At 39.5% G+C, this 25,170-nt stretch overlaps 1 protein-coding gene across 1 annotated transcript in view; it reads left to right on the top strand.

Annotated features, from left to right (window-relative positions):
* The first annotated feature begins 3,037 nt into the window (after nt 1–3,037).
* DECR1 (2,4-dienoyl-CoA reductase 1) overlaps nt 3,038–25,170 on the top strand; it is a 79,223-nt gene continuing 57,090 nt past the window's right edge. Inside the window, exon 1 of the mRNA XM_082363605.1 lies at nt 3,038–3,162. Within this exon, the coding sequence (XP_082219731.1) occupies nt 3,112–3,162 (51 nt within the window). The 5' untranslated portion in view covers nt 3,038–3,111. The remainder of the gene's footprint in view (nt 3,163–25,170) is intronic.

The following is a 25,170-nucleotide window of genomic DNA, read 5'->3' as shown; positions in this document are numbered from 1 at the left end:
AGTTGTCTCTTCTGTATAGGCATAAGTAAATTTTAGTTGTACTGCTATAGGACTATCTTCCAGAAATATACTTTCTCTGTACCTTGTGACATCCATGTCTAGGCCAGAGGTGGTATTGAGATATAGATGTGTCCCATGGTGTCCAGTCCTGGAAGAATATGGGGATTGAAGGAGAAGCAAAGTTTGAAATGTTTGAAGTGTATGGAATAAGAAGTTAGTATCAATTGTGTAAAATTGTAAGCAGAGGATATGGTTTCATGGATGCATAGTCATAATGGAAGTTTTCCTTTGTCAGAAATATTCAGCAATACAGTATTTACTATTATGATGCACCATACTTTTTGTGTGTGTGTGATGGGAATTGGACACAATAGAATTTATCAGAATTTCTGCCTATGCAGGATACAAATCTGCAGCAGTCCTATAAACAGCAAGTCTGTATATGCGTGTGGTCACATGATTTAGCACCCAAACTTTCTACTCCCTCTATAGAAAATGTGCTTACAAAATCTTTGATATATGAGGAGGCGATCAAAGAGAATGCAGCCAAAAAAATGTAGGGGAAAAGTGTAAATAGTGGTATGGTAATTAAGCATTTAAGTAATTAAACATATTACCTTACTTTTCTGGATTGTATGAAATGTGTGATATTACAGATTTTTTTGACATTTGTAATTTGTTATAATTTCTTCTTACATTCTAAATTAATATTCATTTTTGTACCTTATTTGGTATTCTTTTTTCTTAAAGAAGGCTCCCAAAAGTGTGTAAGTATCAGATATCACCAAACTTGGATGCAAGTCTAGCAGGGAGACCTAAACTAGTCCAGAAGTCAAGGTAACTTTCTGAGAAAATGACATTGAAGCTGACTCTTGATGTTGGGGGTCAGAGGCAGCCACACTAAGATGGTAGTGTATTTATGTGTGTGTATGTGGGATGGGGATGGGAGGGAGAAAGTGTGAGGAACTGGGGTGTAGACGCTAAGGCTGAACCATGAGGAAGGATGGCAGAAGTCATGGTGTGTTTTTAGGCCCTGCAATTTCAAGAAAAATTAAAAATTAAAAAAATTTAATATGATCATTTCTTTTGTGTCAAGACAGGTACAGTGTATATGAATTTTCAACCCCATATTCAGGAGTGAAAGTAATATCATTTTATTTAAGTCCCATTCTTAGTCCTCATCCATCCGTCCATGATTGTGGGAAATTCAACCTTAGTCATTCTTAGAGTCCTGTTCCTTTCCTTCACTCTCAAGATCATGAGAAGGTGGGCTTTCTCTGAGGTATGTGTGTTAGTCCGTTCATGCTGCTATAACAAAATACCATCGACTGGGTGGTTTATAAACAACAGAAATGTATTGTTCGCAGCTCTGGAGGCTGGAAGTCCAAGATCAGTGTGCCAACAGAGAGTCCCCTTCTGGTTTGCAGACTGCTGACTTCTCATTGTAATACCATCGCTTTGGGGGTCAGGATTTCAACATATGAATTTTGGGGGAACACAGATATTCACTTCATAGCAGCATGTGCTCTCCATCTTCTCCCAGAGTTTCCCTGTGGCATTGGTCTAACTGCCCACATTGTTAGTTAACTGGATAACTCACCCTGTATTGTCTGCCTCCCTTTCTTACTGGTATTCCAAAGTTCCCCAGTGAGTCACTTGTAGTGGATCCTCCTCTCAGGCTCTGCTTTGGAGGAACCCAAACTGAGACAATGAGTTAATACTGTAAGGGCACTGTCAATGCCCTCCAGCCAAAGACCACCAGGGACACATCTGCAGTTGAACCAGTTGGGTTTATTTATTTTTTGCATCAAGGTAGGACACACACCATGGGATATCATGGAGTGTCTCTGAAAAAGTGTGTCAGAAAGGACCTATTATAGTATTTGGACTTGGTTGGATGGTTTGGGAGATGGTCTAAGGAAGCAGGGATTGGATACTGTCAGAAAGCACAGGCAATTCTATGAAGGAGGATCTCAATAAATCTTACCTGTAGTGAGGGGAGACTAAAATGAAGTTAAAGTTGCAACTGGTAAAGAAATAGCCACTCATCTGGGCCAAGATCTGGGTTGTCAGGTACTTGTGGGTGACAACTGGGAACTTGTTTTTGTCTGTGTTTAGACAAAATTGTGAAGTGGACTTGCTTTGTCTCACCTTCTGATCTCAGAGTAAACTTGTCTGGGGTTGGTATTCTGTGAGATGGTTTATGTCTAATAGATTAGCATGGTCTACCTGTGAATGCCAGGCCAGGTTCCCAAAGTCCAATCCTGGTCTGCTTTTTTAATTTCTCAGCACTTAGAAAATGCAAGGCACTTAGTAAACTCTCAATGTCACATACCAGTCACCAGTCTGAAGTTAGGGCTTCACAAGCATCCTCTTTTAATCTTAACAATAATCTTGAGTTAGGTATGAATTATATTCACATTTTAGAAGTGAGGAAGAAATGTGATCTGTGCTTATGCAGGATGTCAACAGGTACATTACATTAAGATGAAGAATGATAAACCAGAGATCTGCCCTTAATTCTGAAGTGAATATTATTAATCCCTTAGAGAGAAAAAGCAAAAGCAGGAGGGTCAGAGACCCGCTGTCTCTCCGCGATAAGATAAAAGTCGATGTGACCTTGGAAAAGTCAAAGCTGCCCGGAATCTGCAACTTTTATTAGATTTCAGCCACTTCCCCTTAGGAATATGGAGGCTGTCTTAAATATATTATTATTCTGATGATGTGTGGTTCAGCTTGGACTTAAACATGCACTTCAGGAATAAACATAAATTACTGAAAAGGCATTAGCAGTCCGGCAGTGTATACATGCCTTTTGTTTCTGCAGTCTTCAAACTTTTCTGGCACAGTAATTCGTCCACCAACACGACATATAAACCGCCATTACCAGCCCTATAAAAAACAATCGGGACAACAAAGGGAAAGACAGCAAGAAAAAGCGTGGGAGAGACCAAGCGAGGCAGCGCCCTGGGGTTCAGACCCGGGTGGAAGGGCGCGAGACGCCTCGGCCGCCAGGGCCCGCCCGCTCCCGGCCCAGGCCTCATAGCTCTCGGATTTCTGGCCCGCCCCCTGCGCCGCCTGCATTTCCGGCCAGATGTTGGGAGGCTCTACATGGCGCTGCTAGGCCGTGTTCTCTTTGCTTGGGGCCGCGGTCCTCGGCGGGTAAGGCGGCGCTGGAAGGGCCGAGGGCCCTGCGCTTTCCCCGCAAACGCCCTGTCCGGGGGGCTAGCGGAGCAAAGCGCAGAGCGTGGACTCGCGTTACCAGGGCGCTGGGAGCGAGGACAGGGTATCTCGCGGAGAGAGGACAGAGGACTGGGGTTTCTGGGGAATCTCGCGAGGAGCGGGAACCCGGGGACTGGGATTAAGTGGGAAGGTCGCCTTGGGGTGCTGTCGAAGGAAATCCTGGTATATGTTTGTGTTTGGGGTGGGGGTGGGGTTGGGGAGGGCATGCCGTGGTTCTCACTGGTTCCCATTCCTAGTAGTTTCAAAGTTGTGTGTAAGCAGAAAGACAGAAGGACACTGTACACACCGGCCTTTAGAGGAGTGGGAGAGGGACGGGGTGGGGAGTGGGGCCCGGAGGGAGCATTGGCCTTATCTGTAGTTTTTTTTTTAATGAAGGAATTCTTTCAAGTCTTAATTGTTCAGTTAAACATTAATACAAACATATTCACATAAAAAACTTCCCTTCCTAGAGATAATGCTGGGCGAGCTGCATCTCAGGCTGGCTTCCACCACTTTCACTCTCATAATTTTGTTTTGTTTTGTCAACATCTCTCCACTAGACCAATAATCAAAATAAAGTGTGCAAGAGAAGACAGCTGGAGGGGGGAAGAAAGAGAAAGGAATATAAAAAAGTCATATCCAAGACAGCCTCTTCCCCCAACTAAATTAAAAAAAAAATCTTAGTGAGCTAAACTAAACTAAACCAGGGTTCACAATTTCCTTAGCCAGGTAGAGAAATTAATCTGCCAACTGTGAAAAAACTGTTTTTCAGTTAGAATGGGCAGCCATGGTTTTCTTTTTTGAAAAACATGGACAAATTCCAAATGTGAACACAAGGAAATGGTATAATGAGTCTCTGAAGTAAGAAAGAACTTCCTTTTAAAAAGTGAAATTTGTTCAAGACTAGGGTTTTGTTGATACTGTTTTCTCTTATAAAGATTTAGGTTATAGGTTATTGTAAAAGAAAGCTACATTTTCAGACCCCTTCTTAAGGAACTCTCTCATCTGAATCCTACAATGGCTCTGTAAAGAAGAAGTCTTAAGAGAATTTTTTTTTAAAACACAAATCATTAGGATTGTAGTAATAAGGTCACACAGACCGTATCCCATCTCTTCTGACACCATTAGACAATACAGCATGAGAGGGAGAAAATGAACTCATTTAAAAATTAACTGTAATCTGACAGTTGTGAAATTCCTTTGCTTAAGAAAAATGGAAGTTTTGAGGATGGGGGTTTGAAGGCAATAGAGGCCCTTATAGGTGGTGTTTCTCTCCTTCCTGGCACATGCAGGCTTGGGTGTGAATTACTGGGAAAGGAAAAGTCTTCACATCTGTTAAGTGGGAGATTGTTCCAGGCAGCATAATGTTTCTGTGAGCAAATACAAGTTTTTTCAGTTAAAGCCCCTGATTTGAATATTTTAGTTACCAAGAAACTGAGAAATGTTTCATTTGTCATACATCCTATTTATGAAGTGCTGTATTGTGCTGTTAGCTAGTAGGGTTCAGTTCAGTGCAGCGTTTAATGAGAACTGTCTCTGTGCCTGCCCTGGGGATGCAAAAGTTAAAAAAAGGTATGCAACTTGCTCTCAGTTTTTTTTTAAAATAAATTTATTTATTTATTTGTTTATTTATGGCTGCGTTGGGTCTTTGTTGCGGTGCGAGGGCTTCTCATTGCAGTGGCTTCTCTTGTTGCGGAGCACAGGCTCTAGGCGCATGGGCTTCAGTAATTGTGGCATATGGGCTCAGTAGTTGTGGCTCGTGGGCTCTGGAGCACAGGCTCAGTAGTTGTGGCGCACAGGCTTAGTTGCTCCATGGCACGTGGGATCTTCCCGGACCAGGGCTTAAACCCGTGTCCCCTGCCTTGGCAGGCGATTCTTAACCACTGCGCCACCAGGGAAGTCCCGCTTTCAGTTTTAATGAGGAAAACATTCACTCATTCAGTAGTTTATCAAGAAATGCTAATTAAGTGCCTACAAAGTGTTGGGCGTTCTTTGGCGATCCTTACTTGAAAAGTATCTCTACCGTCCTTGAACTAATAGCCTCATGTGTATTTTTCAAGTTATGGATAATAACTCATGAATGGACCTTGAAATAATTTAGTGGAACAAAATGAGTTTAAGAAAAATAAAGTGGAATGGAGTAGAAAATAAAGTGGACTAGAGTAGAAAACCTAATGTAGTAAGGTTAAGTTTACTTTGTGAAACTTTCTTTTTAAATTTACTATTCTTCCTTTCATAAATTCATTCTTTGATATCTGTGGTGCACATTGCTATCTTTTTCCTTTTTTTTATCAAGAGTAATAACTACTATTTTTATAAAAATGATACCTGGCCAATATGAATTCAAGTAATATAGTTAAATTGAAACAAGCAAAGTATCACATGTTCCCAAACTGGCCACCCAGAAATAACTGGGGTTAACATTTGGCTAACATCATTCCAGGCATCTGTTTGTGCTGGTAAAAGGATGGGTAGATAGGCATAATTTTGCTTGGATGTATCACATTTATTTTTCCCACTGAACTTCATCAACATTGTTTCATTGTCTTCTGATGCTGATTAGTGTCAAGAAGTGTAAGGCCAGCTGGTTTTTTTTATCCTCTTGTTTGTGTTTTGAGTTTTCTTTCTTTCCTCTCTCCCTCCCTCCCTCTCTCCCCCCTTTCTTTCCTTTCCTTTCCTTTTCTTTCTTTTGTTTCTCTGTTTCATTTTTCTATCCAGAAAGCCTAAGAAATCTTTCTTTACTCATCTCAGAATTTCAGATATAAGCTTCCTGGAGGCAAGGATTTTCATCTGATTTGTTCACTGCTGTATCTCCAGGTCTAGAGTAGTTCATAGCACAGAGTAAATATGGAATATCTGTCACACGACTGAATGCATGTACTGTGTTGTGTATAAGGCATATTTCTTACTAGATCCTCATTCAGAATATGTCTGAAAAATGATATTCTAGTGGGTCATCACCAGACATCAACAGACTGTGAAAATGCAGATGTTTATTAGAATGCATATATGAACAAAGCAGTGTGTGCCTAGAGGAGGCAGGGAAGGCTTCATGGAGGAGGTGGGCTCCTAGAGCTCACTTTTGAAGGAGTTGCAGTGTACAGGATCCCAAAGATAATCTAGATGTAAGGAATAACATGTATCAAGAAGTGAAGGAGCATGACCTATTTTTAAAAATTCAGGTGTTTTGGCATTGTGGACTTCGCAAAGTATTGGAGTCAGAGAGAAGTTCATGGAGATGAGACTGGACAGGTTTCTGGGGGACCAGGGCATGGTGGGCTTCACTTATTTATATGGCAAATTGAGCATTTACTATATGTTAGGCACTGTACTAGGGATATGAGCATGAGAAAAAGAGCTGATTCCTGCTCTCAGGAAGCTTAAGAATCTAGTAACATTATAGTATATTATGGTATGTGTTATGATGAGTGTTCTTGATCTTAGAGGGGGTACAAATAAATAGCATCCCTCTTCTCCCGTCTGAAAAACCAGAGTAAAGATGGAGGCCAAAGTATCACTTGTTACAGTTTGGTATTAGAGCCAATGCTAACTGGATTTCCTGAATTAGGCAGACTTATCATCTGAGGAGGAACATTTGCTTTCTGAGGGCAGCTAGCTCCCAAGAGGGAGAAGGTTTAAGAAGGACTTCTCATGCCCAATTATTCTCTCAAAATTTGATGGTCAGATAAACCATTTCCAGGGGGACAGGGTGACTAAGGGGGCAAAAAGAAGCCTGGAGTTAAAGTAACTCAGCTCCCCTCCTGGAGGGAAATGAAACATCAGGATTAGGGAAGAAACATTTCCCATCCACAGTGGGAGAAGTGTACAGTTTTAAGGAGTATAGGGGCTTCCCTGGTGGCACAGTGGTTAAGAATCCACCTGCCAATGCAGGGAACACAGGTTCGAGCCCTGGTCCGGGAAGCTCCCACATGCCACGGAGCAACTAAGCCCGTGCGCCAAAACTACTGAGCCTGTGCTCTAGAGCCTGTGAGCCACAACTACTGAAGCCCACTCACCTAGAGCCCGTGCTCTGCAACAAGAGAAGCCACCGCAACGAGAAGCCCGTGCACTGCACCAAAGAGTATATCCCACTTGCCGCAATTAGAGAAAGCCCGTGTGCAGCAATGAAGACCCAATGCAGCCAAAAATAAAATAAATAAAATAAATAAATTAAAAAAAATCACTTTAAGGAGTATAATTTTTGGGTTTTACATATAAGCTGGGACCTGAAGGATTAGTAGAAGTCAGTCAGGGGGAGGAGTAAGAGTAAGAAAGTTCTAGGCAGGAGAGTGGCCTATGTGAAGGCCCAGACTAGATTATAGGTAGCAAGTAAGGAGGCAGGTGGTGAGAGACAGGCTAGGGAGCAGCCTGTGAGCCACATTAAGGAGTGACAGCTTTGTCCTGAAGGCCTGGGAATAGGGGTGAGAATGGAGGCAACCTGGGTAATCTTCTCTCCAGATGAGAGGCCATGGTGGCTTCAACTTAGGGATGGCAGTACATGAGAGACTTGAAGTCTGGTGATATTTAAGAGATATATTGAGAGGTCTTGGTGATTGTTTGGTGGTAGGGGGTGAGGAAGGAAGATTGGGCCATGCTGAGGAGGTGAATGGCACCATCAGAATTGTGAGCAGGAAAGTAATATCATCAGGTGAGACTTGAGATGGGGATACTAGAGTGCAAGTAAAAGTGATAAGGGTCTGAACTAAGGGTGGTTGTTGGAGCTATTTAGGACTAAAATGAACTGAACTTAGTGGTTTGGGTATGTGGTGTGAGATGAAGCCCAGATTTCTATTTTTGACCCCTGAGCTAAGGGAAATGCTACTCTCTGAGAGAGAGCATTTATGAGAGGGAGCCAGAGGGAAGAGAGGGGTAAGTGATATATCTTGAACATGTTAAAGGGCCTCTAGGACTTCCAAGCTGGTATACAGATAATTTGATTAAGTTATAGAGGTGGCGGTGAGAATAATTCTGTCGGGAATGTTAGGGAAGCCTCAGCCTTGAATGATGAATGTTGAGTGATGGTGGGGATCAATTTGTTGTTGTTTTTTTTTTTTTTTGGTGGGGATCAATTTGTATAAAGGTAGAGAGGTAGAAACAATTTGTGTTTGGGGAACCCTGCATATTTTGTTTTTTTGAGTGTAAATTTCAAGGGGGAAAAGCAGAGGGAGATGAGGCTGGAGAGATGGACAAGAGCCAGGTCATAATGACTTGCTGTGCTGGGTGAAGCTAAGGAATCTGGACTTTATGCAGGGAGTCACTGAAGGATCTTAAGGGTAGAAGTACCATGAGCAGGTTTGCAGTACTCTGGAGTGCAGCATTGCAGATATGTTGGGGTAAAGGGAGACTGGAGGACGGAGACCACATAATGGATGATGTAGCATAGGCCCTTAGTATTTGTGAATGATGGAAGATAGGGACCTTTGAACTCAGGCAGTGGACGGAGAGTAAAGATACTGACTGGGGAGGTAAAATACATGGGGCTTGGAGAGGGATGGAATATATTAGGTGAAGAGAGAGGATGTGAAGGAGTCACTGGAGGGACTCACATGGATGAATGGTAGCCTCAGAGCTCAAATATTAATGTGAAGAAATTTCAAAACAAACTCCCTTCCAAAACTATAAAGCTAACTTCGTAATGTTAAAAAAAATCTAGATCTCAGATTATTCCCCACAGGTCATTAAAAAGCACATCAAAAAAGGAGGGGAATTCTAAAGTTAGCCAGGGTTTCCTAGAGCTCATATTAGAAGGCATTTCATTGGTGTTTGGCAACACTTGGTTTTTAAAGAAAATTCCAGGTAGAAAATAATCAGCAATCTTAGCTGTCCTATATTCTCTTCCTAAGATGATAACTTACTTTGAGATTAGAAATGCCTGCGTAAATATAAGTAAGTGAAGAGTAAGGGGACAGCTATACTTTGATCCCTTCCAGCATGGGGAAACTCCCACATTGCATTGCATTGCATCTAAAACAGTGATAGAACTGTAGGCTTTCACAGTTTGTGAAATGATGTTGCCGTTTACCTTTAGCCCTGATTTATTTTATTCTCTGTGCTTCAAAATTGTATTTCCAACTGCAGATTAGATATCTCCACCTGAATAGTCCACAGGCATCCCAGGTGAAGCATTTCTAATACAGAACTGGTTATCTTCAATTCTCCACCTTGAATCTTTTCGTGTCAGCCCAGTCATTTCAGTAACAGCATCACTCCACATGCAGCTATTTAAAGTAGAAAACTCTGTCATCTTCAGCTCTTCCCTTCTTGCTCACCATTTCCAGTTGGTTGGCTTCTGAGTTCAGGCTAATCAACATGTTAAATATGTGTGGTAAATGTCGTCTTGATTTCTGCTGTCCTCATTATTTCTCACTTAGACTAATGCCTTTTGTCTGACTCATATCTATTTCCTTCTAGCTCACAGTTAAATCTTATTCTTTCCAAAACACAAAGGCAATGCAAAAAGTAGCAGAGATATTGAGGTGAAGGTGAGAGAAGTGGAAAAGGCTCTGCCCGCCAAATGGCCTTGATCAAATGGAGAGACCTCTTTGTCTGCTTTTAGTGAAATAGGTCAGTGTGTGCTGAGGTTGGACTTTGAGGCAAGAAGAAATAATTGGATCAGGCAATATTAGGTACAATAGTAATTCACTATATCCTCATTTTCTGGGACCTTCCCATCTGCAAGTAATTTTATTTGCTAACTTCTTACCCCTTCTATGATGGCATCCAGTCTAAATCATCATCTCTTGCCTGACCTGGTATAAAAACATTATACTTACTCTCCCTGCTTCCAGTCTTGCCTCCTACATTCCATTCTCAACTTAGTAGCCAGAACAATTCTCTAAAAACTTAAGGCAGCTCATGTCAATCCGCTGCTCAAAACTTTGGAGAGTTTCCCACTTGACTTGAGTATAATTGTAAGTCCACGTAGTGATTGACTCAGCCTGTGTGATCCAGTCCCCTTTACCTCATTGACCTCACCTCCTGTCCCTCTTTCTCTTCCCTCCTTCTACTTCAGCCACACTGGCCCTCTGACTCTTCTTAATGTGCTAGGCATGCTTCCTTCTCAGGGCCTTTGCTTTTAGTTTTCCGTCTGCCTGAAAGGACCATGCAACTCATCCCCTCACTCCCTTTAGGTCTTTGCTCAGATGTCACCTCGGTGAGACCTTTGCTGACCACTCTATTTAAAATAGCAACACTCTACCCATATTCTATGCCTTATCTTAGCAGCAACATATTAGCTTTTAATGTACTCTATATTTCACTTAATTTATCTTCCCTCCCCCCCAAAGATAATCTCTCTGAGGGTAGAATATTGTATCTTTTTTTGCTCACTGCTGTATTGCCATTGCCTAGAACAGTGTCTGGGGCATAGCAAATGCTCAGTAAAAACATGCTAAAGATAAATAAAATGAGTTAACACTATAATCATAATATCATGTTTATCTCTAATACTTCTTCATACAAGCAAATTCCCAAATCAGAACAAACCCTTTTCAAGGGTTTGTTATGCTATGTTGTAACCTGTTACATTGTAGACACTTATTAGGAATTTTTATTTCAAATGCGATTATTTTTACCTTTATAACCTTTCCTCTATGAGGTTGAGAAAATGCTTTAAAATAATAAGAAAAGAAAGTTTATATGCAAATATCTTGCTTAATTTATCTTTCATAAAGTACCAGGTAAAATTCCCTATACAAATCAATACTAAATAAATAAAAATTCATTTTAGCGCTTTTGAGAAATTAGAACACATTTTTTCATTATTACTAGGTAATGATAAACTCACCAGCCTACTTGTGCAAATTTCCTGATTCATCATCTTAATGTAATAGTTCTGGAGTTGGTGGCAGCCTTAAGTAAAACTGCCATTTATGCAGAGAAAGATTATTGTAAGTTGCTTAGATTATCATGCTTTGGCAAAAGGATACCAAAAAATGCTCTGTCAACATGAAGGTAAATGAAATATAATGACCGGCATGGAGGATTACCAGATTTGCAAATTTATCTTTAACAATTATTTTATACATGTTTTCAAATTTTATCTTTCACTAACTTTTTCCCCTGGTTAAAAAATCAAATCATATTTATTGAATAGGTTTTGAAATTACTAAGAACCAATCAAACTAACAAAAAGAACAAATAATCTTCCATTATCCCATCACCTAGACATACATAATAACTGTGAAAGGTAATGAATGGACTCTGAAGTCAGACACATCTTCGATTTGAGTCTTTACTACTTATTATTATTTGTCTTTAAAAATTAGTTACTTGACCTTTCTGTGCTTCAGTTTTCTCATCTATAAAATGGGAGTAACAATAGAATTTACCTTATAGGGTTGTTGAAAGTCCTTTGTAGACCTGGCACATGGTAAATATTGAATCTACTACTAACTGTTGTTATTTTCTTCTAGTCTTTTTTCTTAGTATATATTTTTATTTATAGTTAAGAACATCCTGTGTATTTCTTTTTTTACTTAGCATCATATTTTTTTTGGGGGGGGCGGGGGGGTGGATGGTTTTATTATGCAGATTGCCTCTTCTTCCTCTTCGGGGGGATGGAGAGGTCCCATTTGAGAGATTACCCCATTGATTCTGAGCAGAAAATTCCAAACTGATTAAGATTACATTTCTGAGGAAGGTTGAAACTGCAGTTAGGTTAGGTATTTTTTTTTTTTTTTTTTTTTACAAGAGATAAATAGACTGACACCAAGCATTGTACATGGATGACCACAACAAAAGCAACAATGATTGCAATTACCAAACATGAAACACACTCATACTATGTCATAATATTGACATTCAGTCCAGTAATCCTCCACTGTAACAGCTCCTTTACTTTGCAGTGAAAATTGATTTGTATATTCTTTGCCTCTGAGTCCTTGTGGGATTTTTTTTTTTTTTAATTCAAACAGAAAGTCACAAAAATTATACTCATCCTCATCAGTTCACTCAGTCCCATGTAATTAATTTTTTTTTTCATCTTGATCTTTTGTTAGCACTTTTATGAGTTCATCAGTTTTTCATTAGAGTTCTGAAAATGCTTATTCATTCAGTTCAGCAGTACAGTCAGTTACCAGAAACCTGTACTTGTCACAGTCTTTTCCATGAATTTCTTGAAGATGAAACCCTTTTATAGGAACATATTTACAAAATCATCAGAGTACACCCAGAACTGTCTGTAAATGACAAAAGACTTAAAAATGACCACGGTAAAAGATTTGATGAAAGTTCATAATAATGCAGTTGACAAGGAAATTAGTTATTTCTGAGATATACATTTTAAAGTAATAACTAGGATTATTACTTATAACATTATACCAGAACATATAAGATTTTTAGAAATTTCATGTAATGTCTGAAACATTTATATTAACATATTTCCATACATATTTCCATACAAATACAAATATAAGATTTTTAGAAATTTCATGTAATGTCTGAAACATTTATATTAACATATTTCCATACAAATAACCCAATGAAAGTTTAGTATTAGTTGTTTTGTTTGTTTTTTTATACTGCAGGTTCTTATTAGGCATCAATTTTATACACATCAGTGTATACATGTCAATCCCAATCGCCCAATTCAGCACACCACCATCCCCACCTCACCGCTGTTTTCCCCCCTTGGTGTCCATATATCCATTCTCTACATCTGTGTCTCAACTTCTGCCCTGCAAACTGGCTCATCTGTACCATTTTTCTAGGTTCCACATACATGCATTAATATATGATATTTGTTTTTCTCTTTCTGACTTACTTCACTGTATGACAGTCTCTAGATCCATCCACGTCTCAACAAATGACTCAATTTCGTTCCTTTTTATGGCTGAGTAATATTCCATTGTATATATGTACCACAACTTCTTTATCCATTCGTCTGTTGATGGGCATTTAGGTTGCTTCCATGACCTGGCTATTGTAAATAGTGCTGCAATGAACATTCGGGTGCATGTGTCTTTTTGAATTACGGTTTTCTCTGGGTATATGCCCAGTAGTGGGATTGCTGGGTCATATGGTAATTCTATTTTTAGTTTTTTAAGGAACCTCCATATTGTTCTCCATAGTGGCTGTATCAATTTACATTCCCACCAACAGTGCAAGAGGGTTCCCTTTTCTCCACACCCTCTCCAGCATTTGTTGTTTGTAGATTTTCTGATGATGCCCATTCTAACAGGAGTGAGGTGATACCTCATTGTAGTTTTGATTTGCATTTCTCTAATAATTAGTGATGTTGAGCATCTTTTCATGTGCTTCGTGGCCGTCTGTATGTCTTCTTTGGAGAAATGTCTATTTAGGTCTTCTGCCCATTTTTGGATTGGGGTGTTTGTTTCTTTGATATTGAGCTGAATGAGCTGTTTATATATTTTGGAGATTAATCCTTTGTCCGTTGATTCATTTGCAAATATTTTCTCCCATTCTGAGGGTTGTCTTTTCGTCTTGTTTATGGTTTCCTTTGCTGTGCAAAAGCTTTGAAGTTTCATTAGGTCCCACTTGTTTATTTTTGTTTTTATTTCCATTACTCTAGGAGGTGGATCAAAAAAGATCTTGCTGTGATTTATGTCAAAGAGTGTTCTTCCTATGTTTTCCTCTAAGAGTTTTATGGTGTCCTGTCTTACATTTAGGTCTCTAATCCATTTTGAGTTTATTTTTGTGTATGGTGTTAGGGAGTATTCTAATTTCATTCTTTTACATGTAGCTGTCCAGTTTTCCCAGCACCACTTATTGAAGAGACAGTCTTTTCTCCACTGTATATCTTTGCCTCCTTTGTCATAGATTAGTTGACCATAGGTGCGTGGGTTAATCTCTGGGCTTTCTATCTTGTTCCATTGATCTATGTTTCTGTTTTTGTGCCAGTACCATATTGTCTTGATTACTGTAGCTTTGTAGTATAGTCTGAAGTCAGGGAGTCTGATTCCTCCAGCTCCATTTTTTTGCCTCAAGACTGCTTTGGCTATTCGGAGTCTTTTGTGTCTCCATACAAATTTTAAGATGATTTGTTCTAGCTCTGTAAAAAATGCCATTGTTACTTTGATAGGGATTGCATTGAATCTTTAGATTGCTTTTGGTAGTATACTCATTTTCACAATGTTGATTCTTCCAATCCAAGAACATGGTATATCTCTCCATCTGTTGGTATCATCTTTAATTTCTTTCATCAGTGTCTTATAGTTTTCTGCATACAGGTCTTTTGTCTCCCTAGGTAGGTTTATTCCTAGGTATTTTATTCTTTTTGTTGCAATGGTAAATGGGAGTGTTTCCATAATTTCTCTTTCAGATTTTTCATCATTAGTGTATAGGAATGCAAGAGATTTCTGTGCATTAATTTTGTATCCTGCAACTTTACCATATTCATTAATTAGCTCTAGCAGTTTTCTGGTGGCAGTTTTAGGATTCTCTATGTATAGTATCATGTCATCCGCAAACAGTGACAGTTTTACTTCCTCTTTTCCAATTTGTATTCCTTTTATTTCTTTTTCTTCTCTGATTGCCGTGGCTAGGACTTCCAGAACTCTGTGGAATAACAGTGGTGAGAGTGGACATCCTTGTCTTGTTCCTGATCTTAGAGGAAATGCTTTCAGTTTTTCACCATTGAGAATGATGTTTGCTGTGGGTTTGTCATATATGGCCTTTATTATGTTGAGGTAGGTTCCCTCTCTTCCCCCTTTCTGGAGAGTTTTTATCATAAATGGGTGTTGAATTTTGTCAAAAGCTTTTTCTGCATCTATTGAGATGATCATATGGTTTTTATTCTTCAATTTGTTAATATGGTGTATCACATTGATTGATTTGCATATATTGAAGAATCCTTGCATCCCTGGGATAAATCCCACTTGATCGTGGTGTATGATCCTTTTAAGTGTTCTTGGATTCTGTTTGCTAGTATTTTGTTGAGGAGTTTTGCATCTATATTCTTCAGTGATATTGGTCTGTAATTTTCTTTTTTTGTAGTGTCTTTGTCTGGTTTTGGTATCAGGGTGATGGTGGCCTCATAGAATGAGTTTGGGGGTGTTCCTTCCTCTGCAATTTTTTGGAAGAGTTTGAGAAGGATGGGTGTTAGCTCTTCTCTAAATGTTTGATAGAATTCACCTGTGAAGCCATCTGGTCCTGGGCTTTTGTTTGTTGGAAGATTTTTAATCACAGTTTCAATTTCATTACTTGTGATTGGTCTGTTCATATTTTCTGTTTCTTCCTGATTCAGTCTTGGAAGGTTATACCTTTCTAAGAATTTGTCCATTTCTTCCAGGTTGTCCATTTTATTGGCGTAAAGTTGCTTGTAGTAGTCTCTTAGGATGCTTTGTATTTCTGCAGTGTCTGTTGTAACTTCTCCTTTTCCATTTCTGATTTTATTGATTTGAGTCCTCGTCCTCTTTTTCTTGATGAGTCTGGCTAATGGCTTATCAATTTTGTTTATCTTCTCAAAGAACCAACTTTTAGTTTTATTGATCTTTGCTATTGTTTTCTTTGTTTCTATTTCATTTATTTCTGCTCTGATCTTTTTGATTTCTTTCCTTCTGCTAACTTTGGGTTTTGTTTGTTCTTCTTTCTCTAGTTTCTTTAGGTGTAAGGTTAGATTGTTTACTTGAGATTTTTCTTGTTTCTTTAGGTAGGCTTGTATAGCTATAAACTTCCCTCTTAGAACCGCTTTTGCTGCATCCCATAGGTTTTGGGTCGTCGTGTATTCATTGTCATTTGTCTCTAGGTATTTTTTTATTTCCTCTTTGATTTCTTCAGTGATCTCTTGGTTATTTAGTAACGTATTGTTTAGCCTCCATGTGTTTGTCTTTTTTACGTTTTTTTCCCTGTAATTCATTTCTAATCTCATAGCGTTGTGGTCAGAAAAGATGCTTGGTATGATTTCAATATTCTTAAATTTACTGAGGCTTGATTTGTGACCCAAGATGTGATCTATCCTGGAGAATGTTCCGTGTGCACTTGAGAAGAACGTGTAATCTGCTGTTTTTGGATGGAATGTCCTATATATATCAATTAAATTTATCTGGTCTATTGTGTCATTTAAAGCTTGTGTTTCCTTATTTATTTTCATTTTGGATGATCTGTCCATTGGTGTAAGTGAAGTGTTAAAGTCCCCCACTATTGCTGTGTTACTGTCGATTTCCTCTTTTATAGCTGTTAGCAGTTGCCTTATGTATTGAGGTGCTCCTATGTTGGGTGCATATATATTTATAATTGTTATATCTTCTTCTTGGATTGATCCCTGGATCATTATGTAGTGTCCTTCCTTGTCTCTTGTAACATTCTTTATTTTAAAGTCTATTTTATCTGATATGAGTATTGCTACTCCAGCTTTCTTTTGATTTCCATTTGCATGGAATATCTTTTTCCATCCCCTCACTTTCAGTCTGTATGTGTCCCTAGGTCTAAAGTGGGTCTCTTGTAGACAGCATATATATGGGTCTTGTTTTTGTATCCATTCAGCCAGTCTGTGTCTTTTGGTTGGGGTGTTTAATCCATTCACGTTTAAGGTAATTATCGATATGTATGTTCCTATGACCATTTTCTTAATTGTTTTGGGTTTGTTTTTGTAGGTCCTTTTCTTCTCTTGTGTTTCCCACTTAGAGAAGTTCCTTTAGCATTTGTTGTAGAGCTGCTTTGCTGGTGCTGAATTCTCTTAGCTTTTGCTTGTCTGTAAAGCTTTTGATTTCTCCATCAAATCTAAATGAGATCCTTGCCGGGTAGAGTAATCTTGGTTGTAGGTTCTTCCCTTTCATCACTTTCAGTATATCATGCCACTCCCTTCTGGCTTGCAGAGTTTCTGCTGAGAAATCAGCTGTTAACCTTATGGGAGTTCCCTTGTAAGTTATTTGTCGTTTTTCCCTTGCTGCTTTCAATAATTTTTCTTTGTCTTTAATTTTTGCCACTTTGACTACTATGTGTCTCGCCGTGTTTCTCCTTGGGTTTATTCTGTATGGGACTCTCTGCGCTTCCTGGAATTGGGTGGCTATTTCCTTTCCCATGTTAGGGAAGTTTTCGACTATAATCTCTTCAAATATTTTCTCTGGTCCTTTCTCTCTCTCTTCTCCTTCTGGGACCCCTATAATGCGAATGTTGTTGCGTTTAATGTTGTCCCAGAGGTCTCTTAGGCTGTCTTCATTTCGTTTCATTCTTTTTTCTTTATTCTGTTCCGCAGCAGTGAATTCCACCATTCTGTCTTCCAGGTCACTTATCCGTTCTTCTGCCTCAGTTATTCTGCTATTGATTCCTTCTAGTGTAGTTTTCATTTCAGTTATTGTATTGGTCATCTCTGTTTGTTTGTTCTTTAATTCTTCTAGGTCTTTGTTAATCATTTCTTGCATCTTCTCAATCTTTGCCTCCATTCTTATTCCAAGGTCCTGGATCATCTTCACTATCATTATTCTGAATTCTTTTTCTGGAAGGTTGCCTATCTCCACTTCATTTAGTTGTTTTTCTGGGTTTTTTTCTTGTTCCTTCATCTGGTACATAGCCCTCTGCCTTTTCATCTTGTCTATCTTTCTGTAACTGTGGTTTTTGGTCCACAGGCTGCAGGATTGTAGTTTTTCTTGCTTCTGTTGTCTGCCCTCTGGTGGTTGAGGCTATCTAAGAGGCTTGATGGGAGGCTTTGGTGGTGGGTAGAGCTGACTGTTGCTGTGGCGGTCAGAGCTCAGTAAAACCTTAAGCCACTTGACTGTTGATGGGTGGGGCTGGGTTCCCTCCCTGTTGCTGTGGTGGTCAGAGCTCAGTAAAACCTTAATCCACTTGACTGTTGATGGGTGGGGCTGGGTTCCCTCCCTGTTGGTTGTTTTGCCTGAGGCAACCCAACACTGGAGCCTACCCCTGCTCTTTGGTGGGGTTAATGGCAGACTCTGGGAGGGCTCACGCCAAGGAGAACTTCCCAGAACCTCTGCTGCCAGTGTCCTTATCCCCACGGTGAAACAGAGCCACCACTCGCCTCTGCAGGAGACCCCCCAACACCAGCAGGTAGGTCTGGTTCAGTCTCCCCCAGGGTCACTGCTCCTTCCCCTGGGTCCCGATGCACACATTACTTTGTGTGTGCCCTCCAAGAGTGGGGTCTCTGTTTCCGCCAGTCCTGTCGAAGTCCTGCAATCAATTCCCACTAGGCTTCAAAGTCTGATTCTCTAGGAATTCCTCCTCCCGTAGCCGGACCCCCAGGTTGGGAAGCCTGACGTGGGGCTCAGAACCTTCACTCCAGTGGGTGGACTTCTGTGGTATAAGTGTTCGCCAGGCTGTGAGTCACCCACCCAGCAGTTATGGGATTTGATTTTACTCTGATTGCGCCCCTCCTACAGTCTCACTGTGGCTTCTCCTCTGTCCTTGGACGTGGGGTATCCTCCTTGGTGAAGTCCAGGGTCTTCCTGTCAATGATTGTCCAGCAGCCAGTTTTGATTCTGGTGCTCTCGCAAGAGGGAGTGAGAGCACGTCCTTCTACTCCGCCATCTTGGTTAATCCTGATATATACCTTTTAAAGTAATAACTAGGATTATGACTTATAACATTATACCAGAACATATAAGATTTTTAGAAATTTCATGTAATGTCTGAAACATTTATATTAACATATTTCCATACAAATAACCCAATGAAAGTTTAGTATTATTTGTTTTGTTTGTTTGATTTTTATACTGCAGGTTCTTATTAGTCATCAGTTTTATACACATCAGTGTATACATGTCAATCCCAATCGCCCAATTCAGCACACCACCATCCCCACCCCACCACAGTTTTCCCCCCTTGGTGTCCATATGTCTGTTCTCTACATCTGTGTCTCAACTTCTGCCCTGCAAACCAGCTCATCTGTACCATTTTTCTAGGTTCCACATACATGCGTTAATATACAATATTTGTTTTTCTCTTTCGGACTTACTTCACTCTGTATGACAGTCTCTAGATCCATCCACATCTCAACAAATGACTCAATTTCGTTCCTTTTTATGGCAGAGTAATCTTCCATTGTATATATGTACCACAACTTCTTTATCCATTCGTCTGTTGATGGGCATTTAGATTGCTTCCATGACCTGGCTATTGTAAATAGTGCTGCAATGAACATTGGGGTGCATGTGTCTTTTTGAATTATGTTTTTTTCTGGGTATATGCCCAGTAGTGGGATTGCTGGGTCATATGGTAATTCTATTTTTAGTTTTTTAAGGAACCTCCATATTGTTCTCCATAGTGGCTGTATCAATTTACATTCCCACCAACAGTGCAAGAGGGTTCCCTTTTCTCCACACCCTCTCCAGCATTTGTTGTTTGTAGATTTTCTGATGATGCCCATTCTAACTGGTGTGAGGTGATACCTCATTGTAGTTTTGATTTGCATTTCTCTAATAATTAGTGATGTTGAGCATCTTTTCATGTGCTTCGTGGCCGTCTGTATGTCTTCTTTGGAGAAATGTCTATTTAGGTCTTCTGCCCATTTTTGGATTGGGGTGTTTGTTTCTTTAATATTGAGCTGAATGAGCTGTTTATATATTTTGGAGATTAATCCTTTGTCTGTTGATTCGTTTGCAAATATTTTCTCCCATTCTGAGGGTTGTCTTTTCGTCTTGTTTATGGTTTCCTTTGCTGTGCAAAAGCTTTTAAGTTTCATTAGGTCCCATTTGCTTATTTTTGTTTTTATTTCCATTACTCTAGGAGGTGGATCAAAAAAGATCTTGCTGTGATTTATGTCAAAGAGTGTTCTTCCTATGTTTTCCTCTAAGAGTTTTATAGTGTCCAGTCTTATATTTAGGTCTTTAATCCATTTTGAGTTTATTTTTGTGTATGGTGTTAGGGAGTATTCTAATTTCATTCTTTTACATGTAGCTGTCCAGTTTTCCCAGCACCACTTATTGAAGAGACTGTCTTTTCTCCATTGTATATCTTTGCCTCCTTTGTCATAGATTAGTTGACCATAGGTGCGTGGGTTAATCTCTGGGCTTTCTATCTTGTTCCATTGATCTATGTTTCTGTTTTTGTGCCAGTACCATATTGTCTTGATTACTGTAGCTTTGTAGTATAGTCTGAAGTCAGGCAGGCTGATTCCTCCAGCTCCGTTTTTTTCCCTCAAGACTGCTTTGGCTATTCGGGGTCTTTTGTGTCTCCATACAAATTTTAAGATGATTTGTTCTAGCTCCGTAAAAAATGCCATTGGTAATTTGATAGGGATTGCATTGAATTTGTAGATTGCTTTGGGTAGTATAGTCATTTTCACAACGTTGATTCTTCCAGTCCAAGAACATGATATCATCTTTAATTTCTTTCATCAGTGTCTTATAGTTTTCTGCATACAGGTCTTTTGTCTCCCTAGGTAGTTTTATTCCTAGGTGTTTAATTCTTTTTGTTGCAATGGTAAATGGGAGTGTTTCCTTAACTTCTCTTTCAGATTTTTCATCATTAGTGTGTAGGAATGCAAGAGATTTCTGTGCATTAATTTTGTATCCTGCTACTCTACTGAATTCATGGATTCACTGTAGTAGTTTTCTGGTGGCATCTTTAGAATTCTCTATGTATAGTATCATGTCATCTGCAAACAGTGACAGTTTTACTTCTTCTTTTCCAATTTGTATTCCTTTTATTTGTTTTTCTTCTCTGATTGCTGTGGCTAAGACTTCCAAAACTCTGTGGAATAACAGTGGTGAGAGTGGACATCCTTGTCTTGTTCCTGATCTTAGAGGAAATGCTTTCAGTTTTTCACCATTGAGAATGATGTTTGCTGTGGGTTTGTCATATATGGCCTTTATTATGTTGAGGTAGGTTCCCTCTCTTCCCCCTTTCTGGAGAGTTTTTATCATAAATGGGTGTTGAATTTTGTCAAAAGCTTTTTCTGCATCTATTGAGATGATCATATGGTTTTTATTCTTCAATTTGTTAATATGGTGTATCACATTGATTGATTTGCATATATTGAAGAATCCTTGCATCCCTGGGATAAATCCCACTTGATCGTGGTGTATGATCCTTTTAAGTGTTGTTGGATTCTGTTTGCTAGTATTTTGTTGAGGATTTTTGCATCTATATTCTTCAATGATATTGGTCTGTAATTTTCTTTTTTTGTAGTGTCTTTGTCTGGTTTTGGTATCAGGGTGATGGTGGCCTCATAGAATGATTTTGGGAGTGTTCCTTCCTCTGCAATTTTTTGGAAGAGTTTGAGAAGGATAGGTGTTAGCTCTTCTCTAAATGTTTGATAGAATTCACCTGTGAAGCCATCTGGTCCTGGAGTTTTGTTTGTTGGAAGATTTTTAATCACAGTTTCAATTTAATTCCTTGTGATTGTTCTGTTCATTTTTCTGCTTCTTCCTGGTTCAGACTTGGAAGGTTATACCTTTCTAAGAATTTGTCCATTTCTTCCAGGTTGTCCATTTTATTGGCATAAAGTTGCTTGTAGTAGTCTCTTAGGATGCTTTGTATTTCTGTGGTGTCTGTTGTAACTTCTCCTTTTCCATTTCTGATTTTATTGATTTGAGTCCTATCCCTCTTTTTCTTGATGAGTCTGGCTAATGGCTTATCAATTTTGTTTATCTTCTCAAAGAACCAACTTTTAGTTTTATTGATCTTTGCTATTGTTTTCTTTGTTTCTATTTCATTTATTTCCCCTCTGATCTTTATGATTTCTTTCCTTCTGCTAACTTTGGGTTTTTTTTGTTCTTCTTTCTCTAGCTTCTTTAGGTGTAAGGTTAGATTGTTTACTTGAGATTTTTCTTGTTTCCTTAGGTAGGCTTGTATAGCTATAAACTTCCCTCTTAGAATTGCTTTTGCTGCATCCCATAGATTTTGGGTCGTTGTGTTTTCATTGTCATTTGTCTCTAGGTATTTTTTTATTTCCTCTTTGATTTCTTCAGTGATCTCTTGGTTATTTAGTAACATATTGTTTAGCCTCCATGTGTTTGTGTTCTTTACGTTTTTTTCCCTGCAAGTCATTTCTAATCTCATAGCGTTATGGTCAGAAAAGATGCTTGGTATGATTTCAATTTTCTTAAATTTACTGAGGCTTGATTTGTGCCCCAAGAAGTGATCTATCCTGGAGAATGTTCCGTGCGCACTTGAGAAGAACGTGTAATCTGCTGTTTTTGGATGGAATGTCCTATAAATATCAATTAAATCTATCTGGTCTATTGTGTCATTTAAAGCTTCTGTTTCCTTATTTATTTTCATTTTGGATGATCTGTCCATTGGTGTAAGTGAGGTGTTAAAGTCCCCCACTATTATTGTGTTACTGTCAGTTTCCTCTTTTATAGCTGTTAGCAGTTGCCTTATGTATTGAGGTGATCCTATGTTCGGTGCCTATATATTTATAATTGTTATATCTTCTTCTTGGATTGATCCCTTGATCATTATGTAGTGTCCTTCCTTGTCTCTTGTAACATTCTTTATTTTAAAGTCTATTTTATCTGATATGAATATAGCTACTCCAGCTTTCTTTTGATTTCCATTTGCATGGAATATCTTTTTCCATCCCCTCACTTTCAGTCTGTATGTGTCTCTAGGTCTAAAGTGGGTCTCTTGTAGACAGCATATATATGGGTCTTGTTTTTGTATCCATTCAGCAAGCCTGTGTCTTTTGGCTGGAGCATTTAATCCATTCACGTTTAAGGTAATTATCGATATGTATGTTTCTATGACCATTTTCTTAATTGTTTTGGGTTTGTTTTTGTAGGTCCTTTTCTTCTCTTGTGTTTCCCACTTAGAGAAGTTCTTTTAGCATTTGTTGTAGAGCTGGTTTGGTGGTGCTGAATTCTCTTAGCTTTTGCTTGTCTGTAAAGCTTTTGATTTCTCCATCAAATCTAAATGAGATCCTTGCCAGGTAGAGTAATCTTGGTTGTAGGTTCTTCCCTTTCATCACTTTCAGTATATCATGCCACTCCCTTCTGGCTTGTAGAGTTTCTGCTGAGAAATCAGCTGTTAACCTTATGGGAGTTCCCTTGTATGGTATTTGTTTTTTTTCCCTTGCTGCTTTCAATAATTTTTCTTTGTCTTTAATTTTTGCCACTTTGATTACTATGTGTCTCCTTGTGCTTCTCCTTGGGTTTATCCTGTATGGGACTCTCTGCGCTTCCTGGACTTGGGTGGCTATTTCCTTTCCCTTGTTAGTGAAGTTTTCGACTATAATTTCTTCAAATATTTTCTCTGTTCCTTTCTCTCTCTCTTCTCCTTCTGGGACCCCTATAATGCGAATGTTGTTGCATTTAATGTTGTCCCAGAGGTCTCTTAGGCTGTATTCATGTCTTTTCTTTCTTTTTTCTTTATTCTGTTCCGCAGTAGTGAATTCCACCATTCTGTTTTCCAGGTCACTTATCCATTCTTCTGCCTCAGTTATTCTGCTATTGATTCCTTCTAGTGTAGTTTTCATTTCAGTTATTGTATTGGTCATCTCTGTTTGTTTGTTCTTTAATTCTTCTAGGTCATTATTAATCATTTCTTGCATCTTCTCGATCTTTGCCTCCATTCTTATTCCAAGGTCCTGGATCATCTTCACTATCATTATTTTGAATTGTTTTTCTGGAAGGTTGCCTATCTCCACTTCATTTAGTTGTTTTTCTGGGGTTTTTTCTTGTTCCTTCATCTGGTATATAGCCCTCTGCCTTTTCATCTTGTCTGTCTTTCTGTAAATGTGGTTTTTGTTCCACAGGCTGCAGGATTGTAGTTTTTCTTGCTTCTGTTGTCTGCCCTCTGGTGGTTGAGGCTATCTAAGAGGCTTGATGGGAGGCTCTGGTGGTGGGTAGAGCTGACTGTTGCTGTGGCGGTCAGAGCTCAGTAAAACCTTAATCCACTTGACTGTTGATGTGTGGGGCTGGGTTCCCTCCCTGTTGGTTGTTTTGCCCGAGGCAACCCAACACAGGAGCCTACCCGGGCTCTTTGGTGGGGCTAATGGCAGACTCTGGGAGGGCTCACGCCAAGGAGTACTTCCCAGAACCTCCGCTGCCAGTGTCCTTGTCCCCACGGTGAAACAGAGCCAGCCCCCGCCTCTGCAGGAGACCCCCCAACACCAGCAGTTATGTCTGGTTCAATCTCCCCCAGGGTCACTGCTCCTTCCCCTGGGTCCCAATGCACACACTATTTTGTGTGCGCCCTCCAAGAGTGGGGTCTCTGTTTCCCCCAGTCCTGTCGAAGTCCTGCAATCAATTCCCACTAGGCTTCAGAGTCTGATTCTCTATGAATTCCTCCTCCCATTGCCGGACCCTCAGGTTGGGAAGCTTGACGTGAGGCTCAGAACCTTCACTCCAGTGGGTGGACTTCTGTGGTATAAGTGCTCACCAGTCTGTGAGTCACCCACCCAGCAGTTATGGGATTTGATTTTACTTTGATTGCGCCCCTCCTACTGTCTCACTTTGGCTTCTCCTCTGTCCTTGGATGTGGGGTATCCTCCTTGGTGAAGTCCAGTGTCTTCCTGTCGATGACTGTCCAGCAGCCAGTTTTGATTCTGGTGCTCTCACAAGAGGGAGTGAGAGCACGTCCTTCTACTCTGCCATCTTGGTTAATCCTTACGTTCTTAGCATCATATTATAAGCATTTTGTTGTTCAGTTTCTAGTTGATGAATAGCCTTATCCTAAATCAGTGACTACATTTCTATTTCCTTAGGGTAAATTTTAGATATCTCAGAACAACTAATGGCAGCCCATTTAACTTATAAGAGTACTCTAGCAGGAAATTACCGATTCTGGGGTTTTAATCTTATATCCATAACCTGATGGGGAATATCAGATACCTGACTGATGTGATCATTAAACTCAGTAGGAGCTCAGTGAATAGAGAGAGGCAGTATACAAGGTCGTTATAATCTTGGTTTTGCAAGTTGGGCAACATACTTAACGTCTCTGGGCCCCTCCTGAACAATGGGGTAAAAATAATACCTATCTCATGGAGTGGTGAAGATTAGTTTCTAATCCTGATAAATGGTAAACCTTAATGAATATTAGCTCTTTATTGTTTGTTATTATGGTTAACACGTAAAAGTTTTTTTTCAT

Source organism: Balaenoptera borealis, assembly GCF_965194805.1.
Source record: "Balaenoptera borealis genome assembly, chromosome: 17".
In the NCBI taxonomy this organism is placed as follows: Eukaryota; Metazoa; Chordata; class Mammalia; order Artiodactyla; family Balaenopteridae; genus Balaenoptera; species Balaenoptera borealis.
The sequence above is the reverse complement of the archived record's forward strand: the minus strand, read 5'-3'. Positions and strand labels throughout refer to the sequence as shown.